At 40.0% G+C, this 21930-nt stretch overlaps 1 protein-coding gene across 1 annotated transcript; it reads left to right on the top strand.

Moving 5' to 3' along the window:
* The first annotated feature begins 7983 nt into the window (after positions 1 to 7983).
* On the top strand, positions 7984 to 11756 carry LOC119487596. Its single transcript, XM_037768624.1, has 3 exons — positions 7984 to 8323; positions 8913 to 9027; positions 10429 to 11756. Exons 1-3 carry the CDS (start codon positions 8165 to 8167, stop codon positions 10755 to 10757), a joined length of 603 nt encoding a protein of 200 aa, XP_037624552.1. The 5' UTR covers positions 7984 to 8164; the 3' UTR covers positions 10758 to 11756.
* Positions 11757 to 21930: the final 10174 nt, after the last annotated feature.

The following is a 21930-nucleotide window of genomic DNA, read 5'->3' as shown; positions in this document are numbered from 1 at the left end:
GATTTCAACAGTATTAACCTGTTATTGCTAAAAACAGTGCTTTACTGAACTATAATGCATTCTTTAAAACAGCACTTTACTGCTGATCAACTGTCTAAAGTATCATCAGTAACAGTTTCACGCAGTATTTTTTTAATTCTGGGACCTGATCTGCACATGTGAGGCTTGTACATTGTACATGATTGTAAAATCAGTGAATTAGCTCTGTTCTTCACTCACATGTTGTTATGGTTTGCATTCTGTGCTTGTAGCCAGCTATCAGACATTTTGGGAAAAGTGTCAACAAGTCTATAATAGCCTTTTTAAAGTGCCTTTAATTGTATTTAGTGTGACTATTCCTATGTCTGTAACCTGTCTATTCATCTAGGCAAAAAATAATGTTTATTAAAATGTATGTAAAAAATACAACCTAAATAGTGCATTAAAACAAATCAGTAAGATAATGTAAAAGAAAGGTGAAAAACAGCTATATAATGTATTTTTAAAGAGTAAATCAACTGTAAAATACTGTGAAATTAATAAAGTGCAAACTGTATTTTTCATTAACAGTACAAAGCTGTAAATTTCAGCGACAGTATAATAATGTTAATTTTACAGTAACATAAAGGTTGCCTTTTAGGTTACCTGCTGCCAGTTCTTACTGTTATTTTACTGGGAAATTCTTAACAGTGTGGGAACTGAAGCACCAACTCAGAGTCAAAATGTTACATATACAGTTCGAATCCGATAACACCACTGTCATAATTAACACCAAAACAAAGAAAAAGAGGCAGAAAAATAGTGAAATCATGTCATTACAGAAAAAAACACCATAAAGTAGGATAATACCACTCATTGCATCTATAGAGAAAAAGATCTTTATGTGCCCAACTGGGGTCTGGTAATGTTACCACTGATGATGAAACTGCAGGACGCATAAACTAGAAGCAGATTTGTTCAATGAGCTGTCTGAATGATACAGAATATGAATTCTTTTTTTTTTTTTTATATTGTCCTTTTCACTGGGGACTGCGCAATAAATGCAGAAATTGATTTTGTCAATATGGATGATGCACAAAGAGTTTTAGCATTTTAAATTACAACTGTCTTGTAAGTTTCTTTTTTTTGGGGGGGGGCTCATTTATAGTTTTTTTTATTTTTACTTCATATACTTAATTATGTATTTTCTCTACTTTTCTCTATATCTCTACTTATTTTTGTCCTCGTGCTGCTGCAACACCTGGATTTCCTCTCTGGGGATCAATAAAGGCTTATCTGATCTGATCTTACCTTACTTGGAGAAAGCCTTAAAGATGAGGGCGGAAAAAAATCCTTCATCAGGATAAACTTCCGGCTTAAAGCAGCTCTTTACGGTGTAGTTCATCGGGGAATTTTCCACATAAATGTTATTTGAAAGCATAGAAATACCTTTAATGTTTAACTGCTCTTTTTTGTTCTTTTGTTTCTGTATTATTGGATGATTCACTTCCTCCCACTTTACAAAAGTGAAGCCAAAGTATCCCGAATACGGGAACTGCCATCTTGAGATTTTGACGTCATTTGGAGCCAGAGTCTGCACAGTAGTGATCGGGAGCTCAAGGTCCCACCCACGCACCTGCCCTGGCCATTCACGAGCCTAGCCCGGCCGCAGCTTGTTAGTGTGAGCCACCAAGCTTCTACGTTAGCCCTACGGTAACTGTTTGGCTAGAAAGACAACCATAATATCTCTATAACTACATTTATGATCAAATTGACACATGTTATAATACACAGTCTCGAGGCTCTTATGGAAAGTTAAAGTCACTTCTCCTCTCGTACATTTCCGCGACTACTTCACTCAGAGAAACTGTCAATCGTGACGTCTCACCCCCTTTTTATAGCATCAAATAAGTAATTAAAACCAAACCTATTAAAAAAAAATTAACACTTGAACATACATCAGCATGAACTACCTAAAATGACAGAAACCATCTTTGGGAAAAATGTATTTAACGTGTACTTTTTAGTTTGGCCCATGTCCCATCCACTAACATGGAGGGGCGGGGTTTATGACCTATACTGCAGCCAGCCACCAGGGGGTGATCAAAATGTTTTGGCTTCGCTTTTGGTCGTGTCTCTAAAGTACAAATTGCGAAACCCCCGCAAGATGGTTAAGATTAGGCATTGAACTTGAATAGTTTCAGGTTAGGATTGGTTGTTGGCCAGCAAGGCTGGCAAGAGTTTTTGCAAGTTTTCCTAATTTGGGGGTTACCTTCAAGACACAACCTTCACTTTTGGGGAACTGTCATGTCGTCCATCTATATACAGTGTGGATTGGTATGAAACAGTTATAAAAACGAACTGAATGCCACAGATACAATCACAAGTCTCTGTCCCACAGTAGTAGGAAGGGCAGTGATAAATCTAAGTGACACTGAACAGCTGGCCAAACTTTTGGCTGTGTCCTAAGTAAATAGACATCAGTGCTCACTGCTGTCTTTGAAAACACTGACTGTTCCAGAGCAGCACCTGCTGTATCGCGCCAACCTCTGCAACACCGGGACCGAATTTGCTCAAGGTTAAAGTTCAGAGGAAGAATAATATCAATATGCTTGCAGATTTATCTGCGTCGCTGGCCTCACACACCCACTTTGTCCTTGAGAGGCAGCTCATTAGGTTGCATAGGCCTGAGGGAACTGCTAAAACAAGCAAACACTTTGTCCAGGCCCTTATGGATGCTAACGGAGCAGACAACACATTAGTAAGGGGTGGAGAAGGAGACTGAAGAGGTGGGGGCCTCTGTATGTATGCATGTGTATGTGTGTGTGTGTTTGTGTGTGTGCTACAAACAGCGACATTGGGCTTATTGAATCCCTCCATCACTACTCATTAACCTACAGTGCAGCATATGCCCCGGGCTGGTTAGTGTATGCAACATGAGACTGATCACACACGCTGGGCTATTAGTTCTCAGTCAGCCTTTTTTTTTCTGACAAAGGAGACGACATTTCAGTCACAGCTGAATGGATTAGACGACCTGCAATCTGCCCCACTGAGACAGTAATGCAATATTCCTTTTTAATTCTGTCTGTCATTTTCTTATGCTTTGTCACATACACACACACACACACACACACACACACACACATACAGACAGATAGAAACACTCACACCCCCACAGTCCAGATTTTGCACAGGTGGTAGATAGAGAACACCCTGGTCCTCCAACATTGAACCGGCTAACTGGTTTATGTGTTGCACCACCCCCAGCACCCTCTCTGTGTCCCTGCCTCATTTTTTTTTTATTAATCTCACACACGACCATATACCTGCAGCTGCCATCTCACACACAAACCACCGTGCGATACACAAGAAGCCAGCACACACATGCAGCAGAAAACACAAAGACAACTGCAGCCCTGTCCGTACTAATAGCGAGCCTCAGTCTGGCGGATTAAGAGTTTAATCCCTCACAGGCAATAGGAGCTGAGATGAGATCGCAGCAGCCGGCGTGCAGCCAGGTCTGATGAGCAGTGGTGTGCAGGACAGGAGCAGTGAGTCACTCAGCTATTTGAACACACACTTTCGCACCTGAAGGTCCCACCTGATGGTCCTGTCCAACTTTTTTTCTCTCTTTTCTGCCTCTCCTCTGATCTCCCAGTCTCTCAACCCCTCTCTATGATTCTCTTACTATCATCCCCTGCTGAAATGTGTTTGATCTCAGCACTTGCAAGTTTTGATCAGGTTAATTGCCCTCTCAGAGGACAGTGTGAATAGACAGATTAACACCCAGCACCCAGGATGGAATAAAGAGCAAACTGAGTGAATAAGAGAGCAGAGTCAATGGACAGAGTCAGCATAATGAATAAGAGGAGGTGAAGAAGATGAGGGAAGACATTTGATGGGGAAAAAGAGAGGAGGAGATGTTGACAGCGGAGAAACATCTCGTAGAGGGCAGGAAAAGGGACGGTGAAGTGGGAACACGGGAGTGGAATTAAAAGGAGAGGACAGGTTGATGAAACACCAGGCTGATACAGGTAGACAGCGGCTACATCAGGTCTGTTTCAATTAGCGTCTCTGACAACAAGGTTCATGTGATCCGGAGATAATGTTGTTGTTTTCTTTTCATATGAATTAAACATCCAGACACTGTCTGACCCGTTGTGTTTTGCCTGAAACTGTCACTGTAGACTGAAAATTTAAAAGCAAAAACAAATTCCTTGGTTTATGTGAGACACATCTGGTACACTGCCAGGCAAAACTGTGAGAGTAAACATTCACACACACACACACTCACACACACTCACACACACACTCACACACACTCACACACACAGTATATTTGAGGCTGAACCGACGAGGATTCACAGCAACAGTGACACATACACACCTTTTGACACAGTTTAGCCACGATGACCTTGACAAATTGCTCAAAGACGCAGTGTAACTGTCAGGTCTGGGCATAATGGGCTTTCCTATAATGGATAAACAGACAGATTAATAATTAAATGTTTCAATGATGTTTAGAGCTGCTCTAATCATCACCTTACTGGAATTGAAACAGGATTGCAGATAAAAATAGGAGTCTATACAGCCATCCTTGTGGCTCTGTGAGGTTGTGTACTTGAGCTATATACTAACATGGGCACAATGATGATGCAACATAATGATGTTAGGCGGGTGTAATGTTTACCATGTTCACCATCTTAGTTCAGTGAGTGTTCGCATGCTAACATTTGCTAGTTAGCTTTGGTACAACTGAAATTGTGACCAGATGATGGTGCTAAATGAAACACTAGGGGATCAAAGTGACTACAATTCATTCAGTTCATGGAAGTGTATACCAAATTTCATCCAGCTGCTTTTGCGATATTTTAAAGAGGACCTGTTATGCTTATTTTCAGGTGCATATTTGTATTTTAGGTTTCTACTAGATTATGTTCGCACCTTCCCCCCGCCACCCAGTCTGCTCTGATTGGTCAGCAGTCCCACTGTTGTGGTTGGATTCTGCTCCAGCTCCGCTCTAACAAGCTTTGTTTGAGGGCGTGCCAAACTAGCTGCTAGGGCAGGTATTATGCTAATGTGTTACTTGATGACATCACCAAGTTACGGAAAAAAAGGCAGGACTTCAGGCGTTTCAGGCAGTTCAGGAGCAGTGTTTCTGTGGGGGAGTGTAACTCAATTTGGCGTGGACTTTGGGCTTTGTAACTTTGCAGACCTTTTACTTGCACAAAAAAAATATATAACACACTAAAGGAAATGGAAAAAGCACAAAAGCATAAAAGGTCCTCTTTGATTAAAAAATGTATATCAAGTTCATGGTGGTGCTACTGAATACTATACTTCAGATGTTTCAGTCTGGACCAAAGTGGTGGACTGATCAACATGGCTAACATGGCCAATAATATAAAGCAAAGGAGATGTGGTCATTCAAATCAAATCATATACAATACAATGTGCAGTAAAATGCATCTGTGGCTAGCTCCAGTAAGCAACTAACAAATAGTAACAAAATATATATATAAATAATACTAATACTAATAACTAAAAAAATATATAATATAATAACCAAATAAAATAAAATGTTTTAAAAAAGAAACACTAAAAGAGAAATGAAATGAAAGAGTGAAACAATGAAAACAGAATGAAAGAAAATTTAAATAATATAACCGGTGCATATAACATATGCAATAAATGACGGATGGATGGATTATATGTATGGGTTGTAAATTATATGTAGTGAATTATAGATAAGTGGAAATCAGTGGTTCGGGACCCGGATGGCCTGAGGGAAGAAACTCCTCATCCTCTTTGTTTTGGCCTTGAGGCAGCGTTAGCGCCACCCTGACCGCAGCAGAGAGAAGAGCTGTTGCTGCGGTGATGGAGGTCTTCTATGATCCTCTCAGTCCTCGCCCTCGCAATTCACATTGGATGGTGTGGTTGCCTGTTCTCCCTCCTGCCCTCTGGTAGAAGATACAGGACCCCCAGGACTCTCACCAGCAGACTGAGGAACAGTTTTTTCCCCCAGGCCATCAGACTTTTAAATCTATAATTAATTTGACACATTCTTACACAAAAATATTTCTTATACTGTATATACTGTATATATTGTTAATACATATGTTCTTAATATGCCCTTGTATAAAGTATTTCCTTTTATAATTGTAATGTAAATGTAATTGTAATGTAAATGTAAATGTAATATAATTTATTATTTAATGGAGCTTCCTAGCGAAAAGTATTTCACACGTTTGTACCTGTACAACCGGCGTGACAATAAACATCTTGAATTTTGGTACGTTCAGCTGACCACACCACCCTCTGCAGGGCCAGGGGATCCCTCTTGGTGCTGTTCCCCAAACCAGGCTGTCAGGACGCTCTCTACAGTGCAGGTGTAGAAAGACTCTAGCACCTCGAGGGGCAGCCTGAGAGTCCCTGAAGCGTCTGAGGTGGTAGAGACGTAGAGAGGTGTTGCTGCCCACCAGCAAACCTGAGGTCTACCCGTCGTGAAGTTGAAGATTTAGCTGCACATGGTGGAGTTGAGGCAAAGAACGTATATTGATAAGAAGAGAAAGCTAATTGGTTGTTCTATTGCAACGTCAGCTCCCGGCATCAAAGCTTTTAGTCCATTTTGGACTAAAAAGCGACTACCGGACGCCTGCAAAACGTCTGCCTACAAAGTACCGTACAAAAGTAAAACAAATTTATATCTATTCTATTGTCATATTAAATGTCTCCATTGGAATGGCCTATGTTGAACAATAAAAATATGCATACTATTACCACTATATTTCCTTACTAACTTATTTATTAAACTTTTTTGCTTTTGAGCGCAATCTCAAACTTTTTCATGTCAAGGACCTCCAAAGTAGATGTACAATTTGATTGTAAATAGCCTACAACTACATTAAATTCTGTGTATGTCGTGCTACTAGCACTACTAGCTACTGGCCGATAGCCGGTTGTTTGGGAACAGAGACGTTAATACATCCACCACAGTACAGGCTTACAGCATACAGCCCATGGGTGTGATGAATTACAGCCAATATATCCATTATTACAGCCGCATACAACTAGCAGGAAGCCGGCAGAACCGGATATGTCATATGAGCGTGCAGGGCGATTCAGTCCCGTGGGTCTGATGCACGTTCATTATGCCGAGGAAAACAACTCTGGATTCGGCTATTAGTTAATTTTACAACTTTTAGAACATAACGATTTAAATAAGGGCTATTAAGTCCTCTAAAAAAGCTGATTTACCTTAAAAAAAAAAAAAAATCCTCTGATTTACAGACATCTCTTTTACATCCACGGCCACAGACTCATTGACACTTCCAGCGCCATCTAGTGGCTGTTGTTTTGTCTCTTTGCTTCTACTCTTTGGGTGTGTCCCAGGTCTCCAAGCTTCATGACGAGTCTGAGGGGTATAATTATGTTAAATGCAGAGTTGTAGTCCACAAACAGCATTTTAACATAAGCCCTCCTCTACGGTATATGATGTGGTTAATTGCATTTACCAGTTTCTTTGCTTAAGCAATGTGTTTAACCTATTGTATTATATTCAGCCTAGTATAGTGACTTTCAGAACACTTTATATTTCTTTTAGCTGTGTCAGCTGACAGTTTGCCTCCCACGCTCAACATGTTACTGCTCTTATTTTTATGCACTCTGCAGTTCTTTTGCTGAGTCTGAACTTGTTGCTGTATGTCAGGTAGACTGCTGAGTATACTGGAATGACTCATTTGAGGGATTCGATTTTTTCTGCCTCGCCCCAATTGGAGTTGATATGTTTTATACCCCTCTATGGTCCAAGGTGCCTGCAGTGTGACATATCAGGGGGCCTTATGCTCATACATCTGTTTACATGGATTTGCTGTGACTGATGTGGAATACAACTAGTCTTGGCAGACGGCTCAAATCAAACTACTACACAACACACTCAGCTTTGTGTGAATTAAGTGAATATCCAGCCCTCAGCTTTCCTCCACAGAGAGGTGGAGAAAATGACTGGGTGGAGGACCTGAAATCAGCTCCTCCCCTTGAGGAAGTTAATCGCTGTCATTCTTTGCTCTCTCATGTTGTCAAACTTGAAGAGTTTTTACAACTGCAACTCAACTTTGCGATTCAGCCTGTGTGATCATTTACTTTTATATTGAGAGGAATATCTTGTTATATAAATTATTTGTGAGCAAAGTTTATCATCATAATGGATTCTAACGTGACTGCACATGTTAAACAATCAGACGTTGCTATTCTGTTTTTTACCGTCTTGAGTGGTCTTATAGTTACTGTACTGTTCGTATTGTTTGAGGACGAGAAGGCAGAAGATGAGGAACGTAAGCAGAGGGCACTTGCCTTTAAACAGGTGAGAAATGGATATAGGCTAATTTTTACACAGAAATTGTTTAAAGCAGATATTCTAAACAATTTTATGTATTAGATTAAAATATACAGTATGCAAACCACAAAAAGAAAAAAATACATATATGTAAATACTTTTACAATATGGGTAGTGAATAAATCTCATATGTTCCATATGCCTTTGCACTTTTTAAAGTTTGCACAGTTGACTGTAATCATAGAAAAACCAAGGTATGTTTCAATGTGTCTTATCCTAGGATATGTCATACTATCACAAACATATATTTTGTTTTTTAATGTGACTTGCCTTGATATATTTTCCATAGAATGTTGAAATATGTGTCTGTGGTGCTGTGAGGCTACATACGGACACACATGGTATTATATGTACAGTACAGGTCTGGGTAGAGCTAGCTATTTCAGTGTAAAAGGAAAGTGAAAAGATGGGAAATAATGACGAGTTACTTCCTGGTTCAGGTTCAGTATAATCTAATAATCCTAAAGGTGAAGCAATGTGATCCCAGCCTTGTAGAGTATGTATGAGCCATCTCCATTAAATCATGTTTTCATGTCTGTGCACCCAGACCCTCCAGACCGTCTTCCAGGCTTTCTTTTGGGTTCTCGATGTTGTGGCAGGAAATGTGGCCGGTGCTCTGAACGTGCTCTTACAGTATGTCACACACTTCCTGCAGGCTATTGGAATCCAAGGTAAATATAATTTATTATGTCGTTCATTAGAAATTATTCCTCTTAGAGAATGCGTCAATTTTCTATCATAACAGATGCAGTTCACAGGTAAAGTACATTTCTTGCAAGTCAACATTTGTACCCCAACCATTCAAAATGACAATAAGCTCAAATGACACAAATAGTGGAAATGTGATGTATATCATTATACATCATAATTATGTAATATAAATACCTATAATTAGGGCTGTCAATTGATTAAAATATTTAATCACAATTAATCGCATGATTATCCATAGTTAATCGTGATTAATCGCACATTTTTCATCTGTTCAAAATGTACCTTAAAGGGAGATTTGTCAAGTAATTAATACTCTTATCAACATGGGAGTGGGCAAATATGCTTGCTTTTTGCAAACGTATAGATATATTTATTATTGGAAATCATTTAAAAACACAAAACAATGACAAATATTGTCCAGAAACCCTCACAGGTACTGCATTTGGCATAAAAAATATGCTCAAATCATAACATGGCAAATTCAAGCCCAACAGGCAACAACAGCTGTCAGTGTGTCAGTGTGTTGACTTGACTATGACTTGCCCCGAAACTGCATGTGATTATCATAAAGTGGGCATGTATGTAAAGGGGAGACTCGTGGGTACCCATAGAACCCATTTTCATTCACATATCTTGAGGTCAGAGGTCAAGGGACCCCTTTGAAAATGGCCATGCCAGTTTTTCCTCGCCAAAATTTGGAGCGATATTTAACCTCCTTCGCGACAAGCTAGTATGTCATTTCTGTCAATGGTTGCTACCAGTTGATTCCTTTGGTTTTTCTAGTTTCATATGATACCAATATCTCCACTCTAGCTTTAAAACTGAGCCCGCTACAACCTCTGAAAGATCAATTGCATTAATGCATTAAAGAAATTAGTGGCGTTAAAACGAACTTGCGTTAACGCATTAGCTTTAACAGCCCTATCTATAATATATAAGTATTACGTAAGCACCAGCATGGCATTCCTTTGTGTTGCTAGCTCAGTCCCACTGTGTTCTACATAGACACGCCACAAGCTCAACTGCTTAATGGGATCGAGACCACATATCTGTTGCAGTGGGCCATTTTTCCCTCCACAAACAGTGTGCTTAACTGACTTAACTGAATTGAGTGACTTTTCAAGTTTCTTTATACCTTTATGGTGGATCAAAAGGTACATTTGGTCTCGAGGCGGCATTGCCATTCAGGACAAATGGATAATTGCCCCGGGGCCCAAAGGACCCTAAAACCCCCAGCTTCACTGCATGTCAGTAGATTTTGGTTAATGATTTACTGTAGATCACAATCTTGCACCTTTTTACTTTAGTAAATCTCTTTTACATTCCGGCTAATTATATGTACACCTCCCATGTCTCCACAGTTGGCCTTCCTGTCAATCCAGTGACACCAGAAGGGGTCATCATTGTCGCTCAGTGGGTTTTTCTGCTACTCATATGCTATGGGGTGATCACTCTTGCCTTTCTATTGGTCACCTTCTTCCTGAGGTGCTTGTGGTGGCTGCTGAAAGTGGGAGTGGCATTGGCCTGTTTTGGACTCATCCTGAATGACCACAGTGTCGACACAAAAACCATGGTATTTAGACTGTTGAGCCTGGGGTGCATCTGCCTCCTATTGAGCACCAGGCCGTGTAAGGCTGCTAAAATTGTTCATCTGGATGAGCAGGTGAAGATCTTAGAAAAACGAGTCTGAGAGATCGACAGATGGAAAAGAAAATGTACTATTTTGTCTTGTGGGATTTTGTGTTTTGTGATTTTTGTAGTCTTTGTTGTTTGTACTGTCATATCTAATTCAAAGAACTTGTGAGTGCTATTTTCCTTAAAGGGGTTTTGGAACTTCAGGGATGAAAAGTTGTCAGTAGTGTTGGGCTGAAAAGGTAAAGAAATACTGCTCAAAACATGAGGCTCCATATATCCAACCCTAGATATAGGCCCCTTAAACACTCTTTGAGATGATAGATGCTATTATATTGATGAAAAATGGTAGATCCCATCTTACAAATTGAATATCCAGAAAAGTGAATGTTTTCCAAAAAGTCAGCTAGCCTTAACAATCAAACAATCTGATCTACCATTTCAATTGGCTGAAACAGTGTTTGGGTAGCTCAATATTCCAGAGGAAACAGAGCTGTGGTGGACTCGCTCTTCCAAACCTCTTATGTTATTACCGGGCAGCTAACCATTGTGCTTCAGTGAACGACAGGATAGTTGGTACCATCTCAAAGCAGAATCCTGCACGTCATCAGCCCTCCAAGCTTTGGTATGTTGCCCAACTTCCTGTTGGCCAACAAAATATTCACTGAATTTAGTTGCCGTTCACACATTTAAGATCTGGGCCCAAATTAAACAAAAGTTTAACTGGTCTTCCATACTTCTAGTAACCCCATTTTAATCACCCGTTTTCCCTTCTACACACATACTGTATGTACTGGTCTTGTCCTAAACTTGTAAGATTCTGGGAGTAATTCTTCACCACATTTCCCAGAGTGCTTAACAGAATCATAATCCAGTCACCTGAAACTGCAATTTTTGGTGTGCCAACTGAAATGCAACCAGCATGCAATTCCAGCTTTGGATGTTGAAGGGATGGGTGAGGTAAAGAGTAAAAATGTTAAAATGTGTGCCCTCCATTTCTTTGTACACATATTCCATTTTGCATTTGTCCTAAATAAAAAATGTAAAAAAAAGACTACCTTTGGAAGATACCCACTTGACAGCTGAAGCTTCATATTAGGTTTAAATAAATGTAGTTTTATATATTTTGTGTACATTGGAAGCGTAATAGGAAGAAATGTGTTAATGGTCAGTAGGAATGATTAGAGTATGCAACTCCTGTTTCAATGTTCAATGTAGCCAGCAGCCAGTGGGAATTTCCCAACATACTTCCTGTATGCATGCTGTCCTGGCATGTTTGATTAGAGATTGTTGAAGGATGTAGAGCAGGACTGCATACTCCTGAGTATTACTGAATGGGGCGTGGAAAACAGAGCTGGACTGAACTCCTCCTTGGCTCAGTCACAATACTTTCTTGGAAACTTAAACGCCACTGCCTTTATGAATTATGGTTTTTACTATATTATAATTGGACAAAATCCTGAGTTTAAAGAATTATCCAATATTGATGTTTTAATCTGGAGAGTGGGTTGGCTATTGCTGTGTTTAAACTGGATAAAACTAGACTGGGTGCTGGAGCTACAATAGCAGCATTCTGATAAATTATCACAAGTAACCTCAGTCTTTGTAATGATGAGCGTCTGATTTACAGAATCCAAATGGGTACTGTTGATGTAAAATATTCAAAACTGCACCCTTCAATGGGCGAGATCAATCCAATGAGCCAGCGTAGTAAACGCTGCTCAGGGCGAAATAATTCATATTCAAAGCAGGTTCACAGCTTATCAACAAGGCTCCCTGCTGACTTCAAAATCCCTCTCAGCATAAAGGGAATCATACTGCAGGCTATCAGGTGGGCAGCACAGACTGCCGTCCCAGTCCTCTCAGTTTGTCCAGTTCTCTCATTAATTTGAATTTCTTCTTTTCATCCCAGTTCGATCCCATCTATTTCAAGATTCATGTTATGACCCTCCTCTACTGGATTCAGCCCCTATTTCTTACTTACTTAAATTTATTCAAATGTGTTTCTTTATGGAAGGAATTAGATTCAAATTTCAGCTAATGTCAGTAAGTGTACTGCACGGTGGTGCTGGCCTATTTAAATCCACTTAGAGAAATAAATGGAAATATAATAAGCAACCCATCACAAGCCTCCATTCCCCTCTCTTTCCCTCTCTGGGGCCAGGTATCTTTAAGAAGACTGTTCCAAAACTATCAAGCAACCGCTCGAAAAACACTCAACACTCAATTTGTGTCTCAGCTTTTGGCTGAAAGCTTTGCTGCTGCATTTTGTACAAGCCTCAAAGATGTGAGGAGCTCTTTACTGATGCAGGAATGAAGGGAGCTGCCATCACCCAAAAGAGGAGATCTAAAAATGCAGAGAAGTTTCCGTACTTCACCAAGAGAGATGTATGATCTCATTCTGGAGAGATTTCTCAGCTAAAGAAGGCAATGCTGAGAAAATACTCTTGACCTGTTCATCATATCTCGGATCAGTGTTACGTACAGTGTTCCTGCTACATTCCAGTCTGCTTAGATCATTACAAATCACATGAAAAGAGATGGGGAGTCCATTTCTGTTATTTTCACCACGTAAATGTGATTTGTGCAGTGGTGGAAAGTAACTAAGTACATTTACTCAAGTACTGTACTTAAGTACATTTTTGAGGTACTTGTACTTTACTTGAGTATTTCATTTTTATGCTACTTTATACTTCCGCTCTACTATTTCATAGGGAAATGTTGTACTTTCTACTCCACTACATTTATTTGACAGCTTTAGTTATAAGTCATCTTAAAGACGAAGATTTTACACAATGGATAATATAAAAAGCTTTTGAACTACAACACTTTGTTAAAGACTAAACCCGTTGTTTCCGACCTTTTTGGGGTCTGATGTTTTACAAAACGCAGTGTGTAGTCAGGGGTCACATTTCAGATGTCTATGCGTTGTTAACAGCTCCATATAAATAGAGATTTTTCCCTCTAAACTTCAATAAATAATCAATACATTTTCAAATGATCCAATATCTCACCAAAAATCTAAGATTAGAAAAAAAAGTCCAAAAACTTAAAACAGATTTGCATAACAAAACTTTGTTTTTTTCCTCCTTTCCTCTATTAAAGCTGAAGTCAGCGAGATTGGAGCAAATATGATTAAAAAAAGTTATTTTTATAAAACAGTAGTACATGAAACAGGTAACCTGAAAAAAATCCTGTGCCTCTGTGTCCTCCGGTGTCCTCCGGTGCTCCTAACGGCATCTGCAAGATTTCACATGCTGGAGGAAAACAAGCAGTAAGAGCTGATCCGAGGCCTGCTCTCCAGCTGCCATCTATGAGAGCCAGCTGTCAATCACTTGCAAACGGTGAAACGAGGCTGCGCTGATCAAATATGAATCAATATTATGTTACGTTAATGCCTATTTCTTGCCTAGGAACGCTCTCTCAATTAAATGACCTGTGATTGGTCAAAGTCTCCCGTCACGGGTTGGATTTTCTAAAGCCTGAAAACAGAGCCATGATGAGGTGCAGAAGTCTATTTCTCAGAACACTTGAATTACAATATGCTGAAAGGTTATTATGTCATTTTTGCCCAATGATGCCAAAAATATTCTGCTTACTGCCAATTTAATCATCTCTCGACCCCTCAGATATATCTGCTGTCCCTGTGTATAAAACAGTATTTTGCTCCACCTCCAGCAGCTAAAACAGTAACATGCTGCCTACACAGTGGTGCTTCAGTATCAATAATCTCATGATGTCATATATAACAATATTTTACATTGCTGTATTGGTATTTTAACTTAAGTAAAGTATCTGAATACTTCTTCAACCACTGGATTTGTGTACAGCAGCACCCCAAACTCTCAAACTCTAAAGCCCCACGCCCAAGATATCTTAAAGTGAAATTTCTGTCAGTGCTTTTATTCAGGCACCTTTGGGTGGGACTGTCGCTCGAAGCCCCCACGTGATGTGTACTTCATCAGACCTTTGGTCACAGGTTACCAGGAGTGTTTTTCCTCCTCAATGCCCTGATGTGATCCTGGAACTTTCCTTTCTATGAGAACACAAAGGAAACAGTAGCCAACAGTTAGAAAAACGATCCTTGCTGACTCTCATTACACTCTCAGGTTCTCACTCAGGTATGCTTCTCTCCTTCTCGATCTCATTACAGGTAACAGAATACACAGTATCGGGCCGTGGTATCGAAGTAGAGCTCTTGATAGAGTGATAGCATCAGTGACAAGAAGAAGAAGGACTTAATCTAGCCTGGTGATCTGCAGTGGCTACCGATTCATCAGCATTACATTAATTGGATAGCTATTGATTCTCTTGATGGAGCAGGCTGCATTACGTTGGTTTCACAACTCTGCAGGGCAGCACGTCATGCTTCTTTCTCAACATTCCTGCACATGTGATTTTCTCTGATTGTGTGAGTGTGTGTTCAGGTATGTGTGTGTTTATTAGGTGTGTGTGCATCTCAACCTCAGATGATTCTGTATGTGTAGTTCACTTACAAACAAACAACACAGGTGAATTTGTAACGATACAATACATAATATTCAAAGCCGATTCTATACAATTCAATTTAGCTAGGATTAGATTTTTTTTATTTAAAATTTTGTAATAGTAGAATTGGGAGAGAAATAATACAGTTATTTCCTTGATTTTCATTTTGGGGGAATGTCAAAGTAATTTTTTATGATTATCTAGCAGTGAGATGAGTATTTTAAAGATCTCAGAAAACGTTCTGCTTTAAAACATTAATTATTTGCCAAGAGCAAAACCAGTATTTAAAATGAACAATTTCCATTCTATTAAGCTTTCTGTCTTTAATAACTGTATGAATTGTTTTTCATTATTGCACATAGTAAATGCATACATAAAAAGTAGGGCTGTCAATCAATTAAAATATTTAATTGTGATTAATCACACGATTGTCCATAGTTAATCACAATTAATCTCAAATGAATTGCACATTTTTATCCATTCAAAATGTACCTTAAAAGGAGATTTGTCAGCAATTTAATATTCTTATCAACATGGGAGTGGGCAATATGCTGCTTTATGCAAATGTATGCATATATTTATTATTAGAAATCAATTAACAACACAAAACAACGACAAATATTGTCCAGAAACCCTCACAGGTATTGCATTTAGCATAAAAAATATGCTCAAATCAAAACATGGCAAACTGCAGCCCAACAGGCAACAACAGCTGTCAGTGTGTCAGTGTGCTGACTTGACTATGACTTTCCCCAAACTGTATGTGATTATCATAAAGTGGGCATGTCTGTAAAGGGGAGACTCGTGGGTACCCATAGAACCCATTTACATTCACAAATCTGGAGGTCAGAGGTCAAGGGCCATGGCAGTTTTTCCTTGCCAAAGTTTAGCATAAGTTAGGATCAGTATTTAGCCTCCTTTTCCTCCTCCACCTCCTAATATGACCTGGTTGGTACCAGTGGATTTCTTAGGTTTTCTTGTTTCATATTATGCCAGTATTTTCACTCTAGCTAACTGAGCCAGTTATAATATGTAAGGGATCATTTACAGCGAGCGGAGGGGTCTCTCATCGCCCTGAAGGGGTTTCTTTCACAACAATGACCCGCTAGCTGTATATTATCCCGCTTATTACACGGCTACTTACTTAAGAAATCCATAATTTGACACAAAAACGGTCCGCCAGACTCCGGTCTGCTATACTGTACATAGCAACGGTCTGCTATAAAAAAATAACAGACCGCAGAACGCCGTGATTGACTAATTAGAATTGAGTATTAAACACAGCCGTGTAATAAATACCAAATATCGATTGCGTTAATGCGTTAAAAAAAGTAGTGGCGTTAAAATGAATTTGCGTTAACTTTGACTGCCCTAATGAAAAGGAAACACATATAACACTGTGTATTATATTTCACTTTATTTCATAAATCTTAAATCTTCCATACACTTCTGTGCTCTGCTCTTCACTGGAATGTACCTTAAGATCACCGCAAAGGCCAGGGCAGTGGCCAGAAAAAAAAATTGTTGGTTACGTTAGTTAAGTTAAAAAAAAGCTAATTAAAATAAGTCAAATGTTGACTATTGGTTTCACACAAATTTCATGCAGAATTTGGGTAGGAGTTTTTATTTTTTTTACACATATCAGTTCATCTTCCCACCCCTAGTGTATATAACTAATTTGTTTGAAGATTGATCTGTTTTTTGCTGTGGCCGACAGTGTGATGTATCCGTGTATAAACACTTCTCTGTCTGTACATGTTGTGTTATGCTAATGTGCCAGCATGTTGGCCAGTGGCTGCAGTGCGTGCCGCTGTGTCGTGCTAGTGGTGTGTTTGCACTTTTGCCTGTTTAATCTGGGCTGCCTGGTGTGTTCGAGTCAGCTGCCCTCATTGTTAATCAGAGCATCCCCTCTAAACATGTCAGCATGCTATAACACATGTGGAGTGGTCATTTTTTACCCTAACTGCCCCTGGGTTTCTGGGTGGTGAGGGAATGTAGCAATACTATCACTGCCAGAGGTATGCAGGCAATCAGTCACTATGACAGAGGGAGAAACAGAGAAAAAGAAGAAGAAGGAATGAGGGCACTGAGAATGTGCTAACAGGAGGTGAGGATAGAGACAGTTTCGCCTTATTGAATGATCCCTCTATCACTACACAGCGACCTACAGTGGAGCATATGCCCACGTCTGGTTAGGATGAGACTGATCACACACACCAGCCACTAGTTCTCCCTCATTTGATGTTTCAGTCACAACTGAAAAGGATTAGCTGGCCTGGAGTCTGCCTCACTGTGACAACAATGACTCTGTCTACCTTCCACTGCTGCTCATTTAGCTTTCATTTGCTCAAACCCAATAACGTCAAAATGAAACCATGTACAGTATGTTGTTGTCCTGTCTCCAACACTTCTTGTGTATTTTTATTTGATAGTGTTAAACGCCTACATCACCTGAGGATGCAACAAAGATTGAGTGATTCATCAGAAACACCAACGCCACCAGCATCACCGTTATCACCGTCGTGATGAAGGTGATGATGCTCAGTTACAGTCACTACTGTCAGATCTACCTATAACTATTCTTAGGATCTTTAGCAGTGTCGTCTGAAATCCTTTAAAAGGAAAAGGAGGAGAGAAAATATTTCCACACAAACAATTTGGCGCTCGTTCCATGTGTTTTAGGCTTGGCAGTGTTGTAGCTTGTACGCACATCGCTCATTTGAACTCAACCTGGACTGTTTGCTGCTTGTTAGTCTGGGGCACAGGTTGGATGACAGCAGAAACAACTGGAGCCTTTAGCGGGTTGACTAAAAGCCCCCAGAGAGGGGTTGTGAAGGAAATGAAAGGCAGAGAAACTTACAACTGCCTCTAACCCTCAGGTATACTGTAAGAACTCAAAATACAAAACCTGTAGATTGAACCTCATGGAGCGTCACAACTCAGTGTTGAGTATGATTATCAGACTGTAGCTGCTCTCCAAGGATGCGGCTCGGCTGGCCAGCAAAAGTGTGCAAAGTGGCACAAAAGCAGTGAAAACACCTTTTGAGAACTCAGGGAGAGAGGAAATGTCTAAAAAGTGTCACAATTTATGTCTAACTGCTGCATTTGCTGCTTCACTGAATGAATGATTATTCGGAGTATTTTGTAATAAAGCAGGGTCTTCAAAGTCTGATTCTGTGGGCTACCCCTTGAGACAACTGTGCCACCCAACACCGCCGATCGACTCTTTTTAGCCAATATTTGTTTACACTTTGGCAAATTGGCACCATTAAAAGTAGGCTTATGCCAAATTAGCTATTAGTAGTTTTGCAATATACCTGGATGTAAAGCCAGCTACCACTGGATTACTTTCATACTGAAAAAAAAAAAGTTATAGAATTTAAAGGAGCGTCTGTTTTCTATGACTTCTAAACAGATTTATGGACATTCATTTGTGATGGACATTGTGGCTCCCTTCAACTCCCCCATTTGTAATTTGACACAAAAACGGTCCGCCAGAGTCTGACATCAGAACTGTGCCCGTAGCACATAGCATAGCCGTAGAATGCAGTGATTGACCAATAAGAATCGAGTATTCAACAAAGCCGTGTAATAAAGGGGGTTATTCTAAGATTGTCTTTATGCAAAGCTTAGCTAACCAACTGCTGGATCCAGCTTTACAGTATATTTAGGCCTACCACATGATGTGAGAGTGATATCGTCATTCTAACCTAACCCTCGGCATTTCCCAAAATGTAGAACTTCTCTAGAAGATAAAAAAAGTAGCTATTTAGATAAATTAAAAGTGAGTGTGAGCATGTTTGTGAGTGTTTGACACAAGGTAGGACACTGGCATACTTGCCAACCCTCCCAATTTTTCCGGGAGACTTACGTTTTTCATTTCCTTCTCGAAGTCACAATTCTCCCGCATTTCTCCCGATTTATGACAGATGTTCATACTAGAGGGGCAAATTACTCTGTATTCGTTCCAATTAAAATCAAATTAGAAGTATTTAAAGGTACTGCTTGTTACTTCTTACACTTACACTCTTATAAATCATTGCGGGTCGGTGTCCCATGCAAGCTCGCGTGTGGCTACGCTGTTCCAACACAAACTACACGGAAGCACCAAAACCGCAAAGTTATATCTAGTGAAGCTTGTATCTAGTGAAGACACAGGGTAGACCGTAGCTTTGGTCTCCAGGGCCAGAGTCTCTGCTCCTCAGCCTTTTGACCACGGCCGGGAGGCTTAAGCAGGAAACACAGAATCAGTATCGATTCATGGAGAGATTTTCGTCTGGTCAGCTAACATTACTGCCAAGCAGGTGAAATATAGAGTGATATTGTGGTTTTAGCTGACGTGTGTTGCCTCACTGTGTTGATCAATGCTCGTTCATGTCTATGTAGAGCGAGCACAAGCGCGAGTGCGAGCAAGAGGACGCTGACTTCCGTTGACTTAATGGCCACAGGTGTCATTATTAACAAGCAATTTCTGATTCTTACATAGAACATACAGTAGTCCCTTTAACATAAAACTGCTGTTGCAGTGTACTTTCTGATTTTTTTTTTGCAATTTTCACTCTTTAAAAGTCACCAGAATGCAGGAAACAAAGTCTCTGAAACTCAAATTTTTCTGGGGGAGGTCCACCAGACCCCTCGCTTTGGTTCCAAAATCCTCCCTATTTTTCAGGTTTCAAGGTTGGCAAGTATAGGCTCAGATCTTCCACGTCACACACACACACACAGGCCTTCAGAGTTGCCTAAGTGGAGGTGTGCATTTGTTTATGCCAGCAAATGGAGACACACACACTCACACATCCACATCCATACATTATCAAATCAAATCTCAGCGTCCCAAGATCCCTCTCTATCCTCGCTTCCCTTCCCAAGCTCAAACAGCAGCATTACTTATACTATCCACCCCAGACCATGTCGTGAGGAGTGGAGTGGAGCGAGCGGGGGGAGCCGTGTCAGCTGCAAGCATGTTAATAAGAGACAAGAGAAAAAAGGAGCAGAAAAAAAGGAATAAAGAATGAAGCTGGCTTTCTCTCCATTATTCTTCTCTGTGGCCCTGACGGCCTCTCACACAAAACCCTGTCATCAGCAACGTGGACAACAATTTACCATTTGCAGCACTAAAAGCAATGTTCATTTAGTACAGCAGGCTTCTTTTTGACTGCATGTTATGAAGTCCCCCATGAACAAGCCATCAATAATATATCATACCTTGCATCTATAGCCATGTTTGTCAATTGATTTACATTAATGGCGCAAACAGAAAGCAATGAGAGGAAACTGGAGAGCGGAAACAATCGATCCCCCTATATCGAGAATCTGCCTGAGCAAACAGGTTATTCCTGTGATATGTTCCTCAGCTACTACTGTATGGTTCACTGTATAGGCTACTTACTGTATATGTTTTCCTGTGTGGATTTCAAGTCTGGACTGGGTGTCAGATTGACTTTGAAATGCATGACTTGCCTATATCACATAGAAACATTAGTGCTATTGATAACATTGATAACATTCAGTCACTATATTTCGCATTCTCCCTCCCCCCGTTCCATTGCATTTACTTCACAACAAGTCATTGCCAGGCACTTACCATCCATCTGTTTTTTACACACTAACTGACGACCCAGAGACACCACATGATACCAACGTTGTTTTATTATTGGCTAACAAGCCTTGTTAGAAGTGTGAATCAAAAGTCAAATATCTTCCACAGAGATAAATAAAACATTCATGTTGGACGCTCCAAAATTTTGAAAATGATTAATTCACAATCATAATATTTTTCGGGAAAAGCCATACTTTTACTTGGCACCTTGCTATTGGCTCTGTAGATGTAGAATTTAAAAAAAATAATAATATTGGTCTACATAAAAATTGTATCAATAAGATTTTTAAATTTAGTAAATGGATATTAAAAGAATAGTTTGACATTTTGAGAAATAGCATGTTGATTGGCTTACTTGCTGAGAGTTAGATTAAAAGAAAACAAATCAACACTACTGTCATGTCTTTATGGTAAATATGAAGCTACCACCAGCAGCTGGTTATCTTAGCTTAGCATAAAGACTGGAAACAGGGAAACAGCTGGTCTTGCTCTGTGTGCTAAGCTAAGCTAACCGACTGCTGGCTGTAGCTTAAAATTTACCATACACACATGAGGGTGGTATCAATCTCCCCAACTAACTCATGGCAAGAAACTGAATAAACGTATTTTGCAAAATATGGAACTATTCAATTGTAATGACGATGCTCATTTTCCTTAACCTGACCCGCCAGATGGTTTGCTGTCAATCAAACTCTTGCCGAAGCCAGTCAGGAGAAGAGCGTAAACATCTTTTCCATCGAGAAAATCCTTCAGTGCCATTCTTTGCTGTTCTTTCAATGAAAAAATACACTCCAGTTCTGATATAACTGATGATCAATTGTTGTTTTGAACAAACAGTTGGCTCTCTGTGTCGCGTCAATCACACCTAAACCACGCCAAGCTGCCAGTAGCTTCCCACAGGACACTGATTGGCCGGTCTGGCTTGCCGGCCACAAACGCATTACTTTCAGCCTGACGAGATGTATTTTCGTGTGAGATGTGATCCTGCAATTCTCGCATGATCTTATGACATTGCGAGAATCCAGCAGTTGCCGTGCCAGGTAACATTTCCTTTGACAGTGACGTGAATGTACAAAAGCTCATTTTGGAATTCAATTGAAACACTTACCTTTTGGGGAATTTTTCTTATGAGTGTATCCGTGTA

Source organism: Sebastes umbrosus, chromosome 4 (genome assembly GCF_015220745.1).
Source record: "Sebastes umbrosus isolate fSebUmb1 chromosome 4, fSebUmb1.pri, whole genome shotgun sequence".
In the NCBI taxonomy this organism is placed as follows: Eukaryota; Metazoa; Chordata; class Actinopteri; order Perciformes; family Sebastidae; genus Sebastes; species Sebastes umbrosus.
The sequence above is the reverse complement of the archived record's forward strand: the minus strand, read 5'-3'. Positions and strand labels throughout refer to the sequence as shown.

Bases quoted from the DNA above. Each gene is read 5' to 3' on its own strand.
- LOC119487596 (XM_037768624.1), top strand. From the start codon at position 8,165: ATGGATTCTAACGTGACTGCACATGTTAAACAATCAGACGTTGCTATT. The intron at 8,324-8,912 runs GTGAGAAATGGA...CAGACCCTCCAG, and splicing joins GGGCACTTGCCTTTAAACAG to ACCGTCTTCCAGGCTTTCTT. The intron at 9,028-10,428 runs GTAAATATAATT...ATGTCTCCACAG, and splicing joins GCAGGCTATTGGAATCCAAG to TTGGCCTTCCTGTCAATCCA.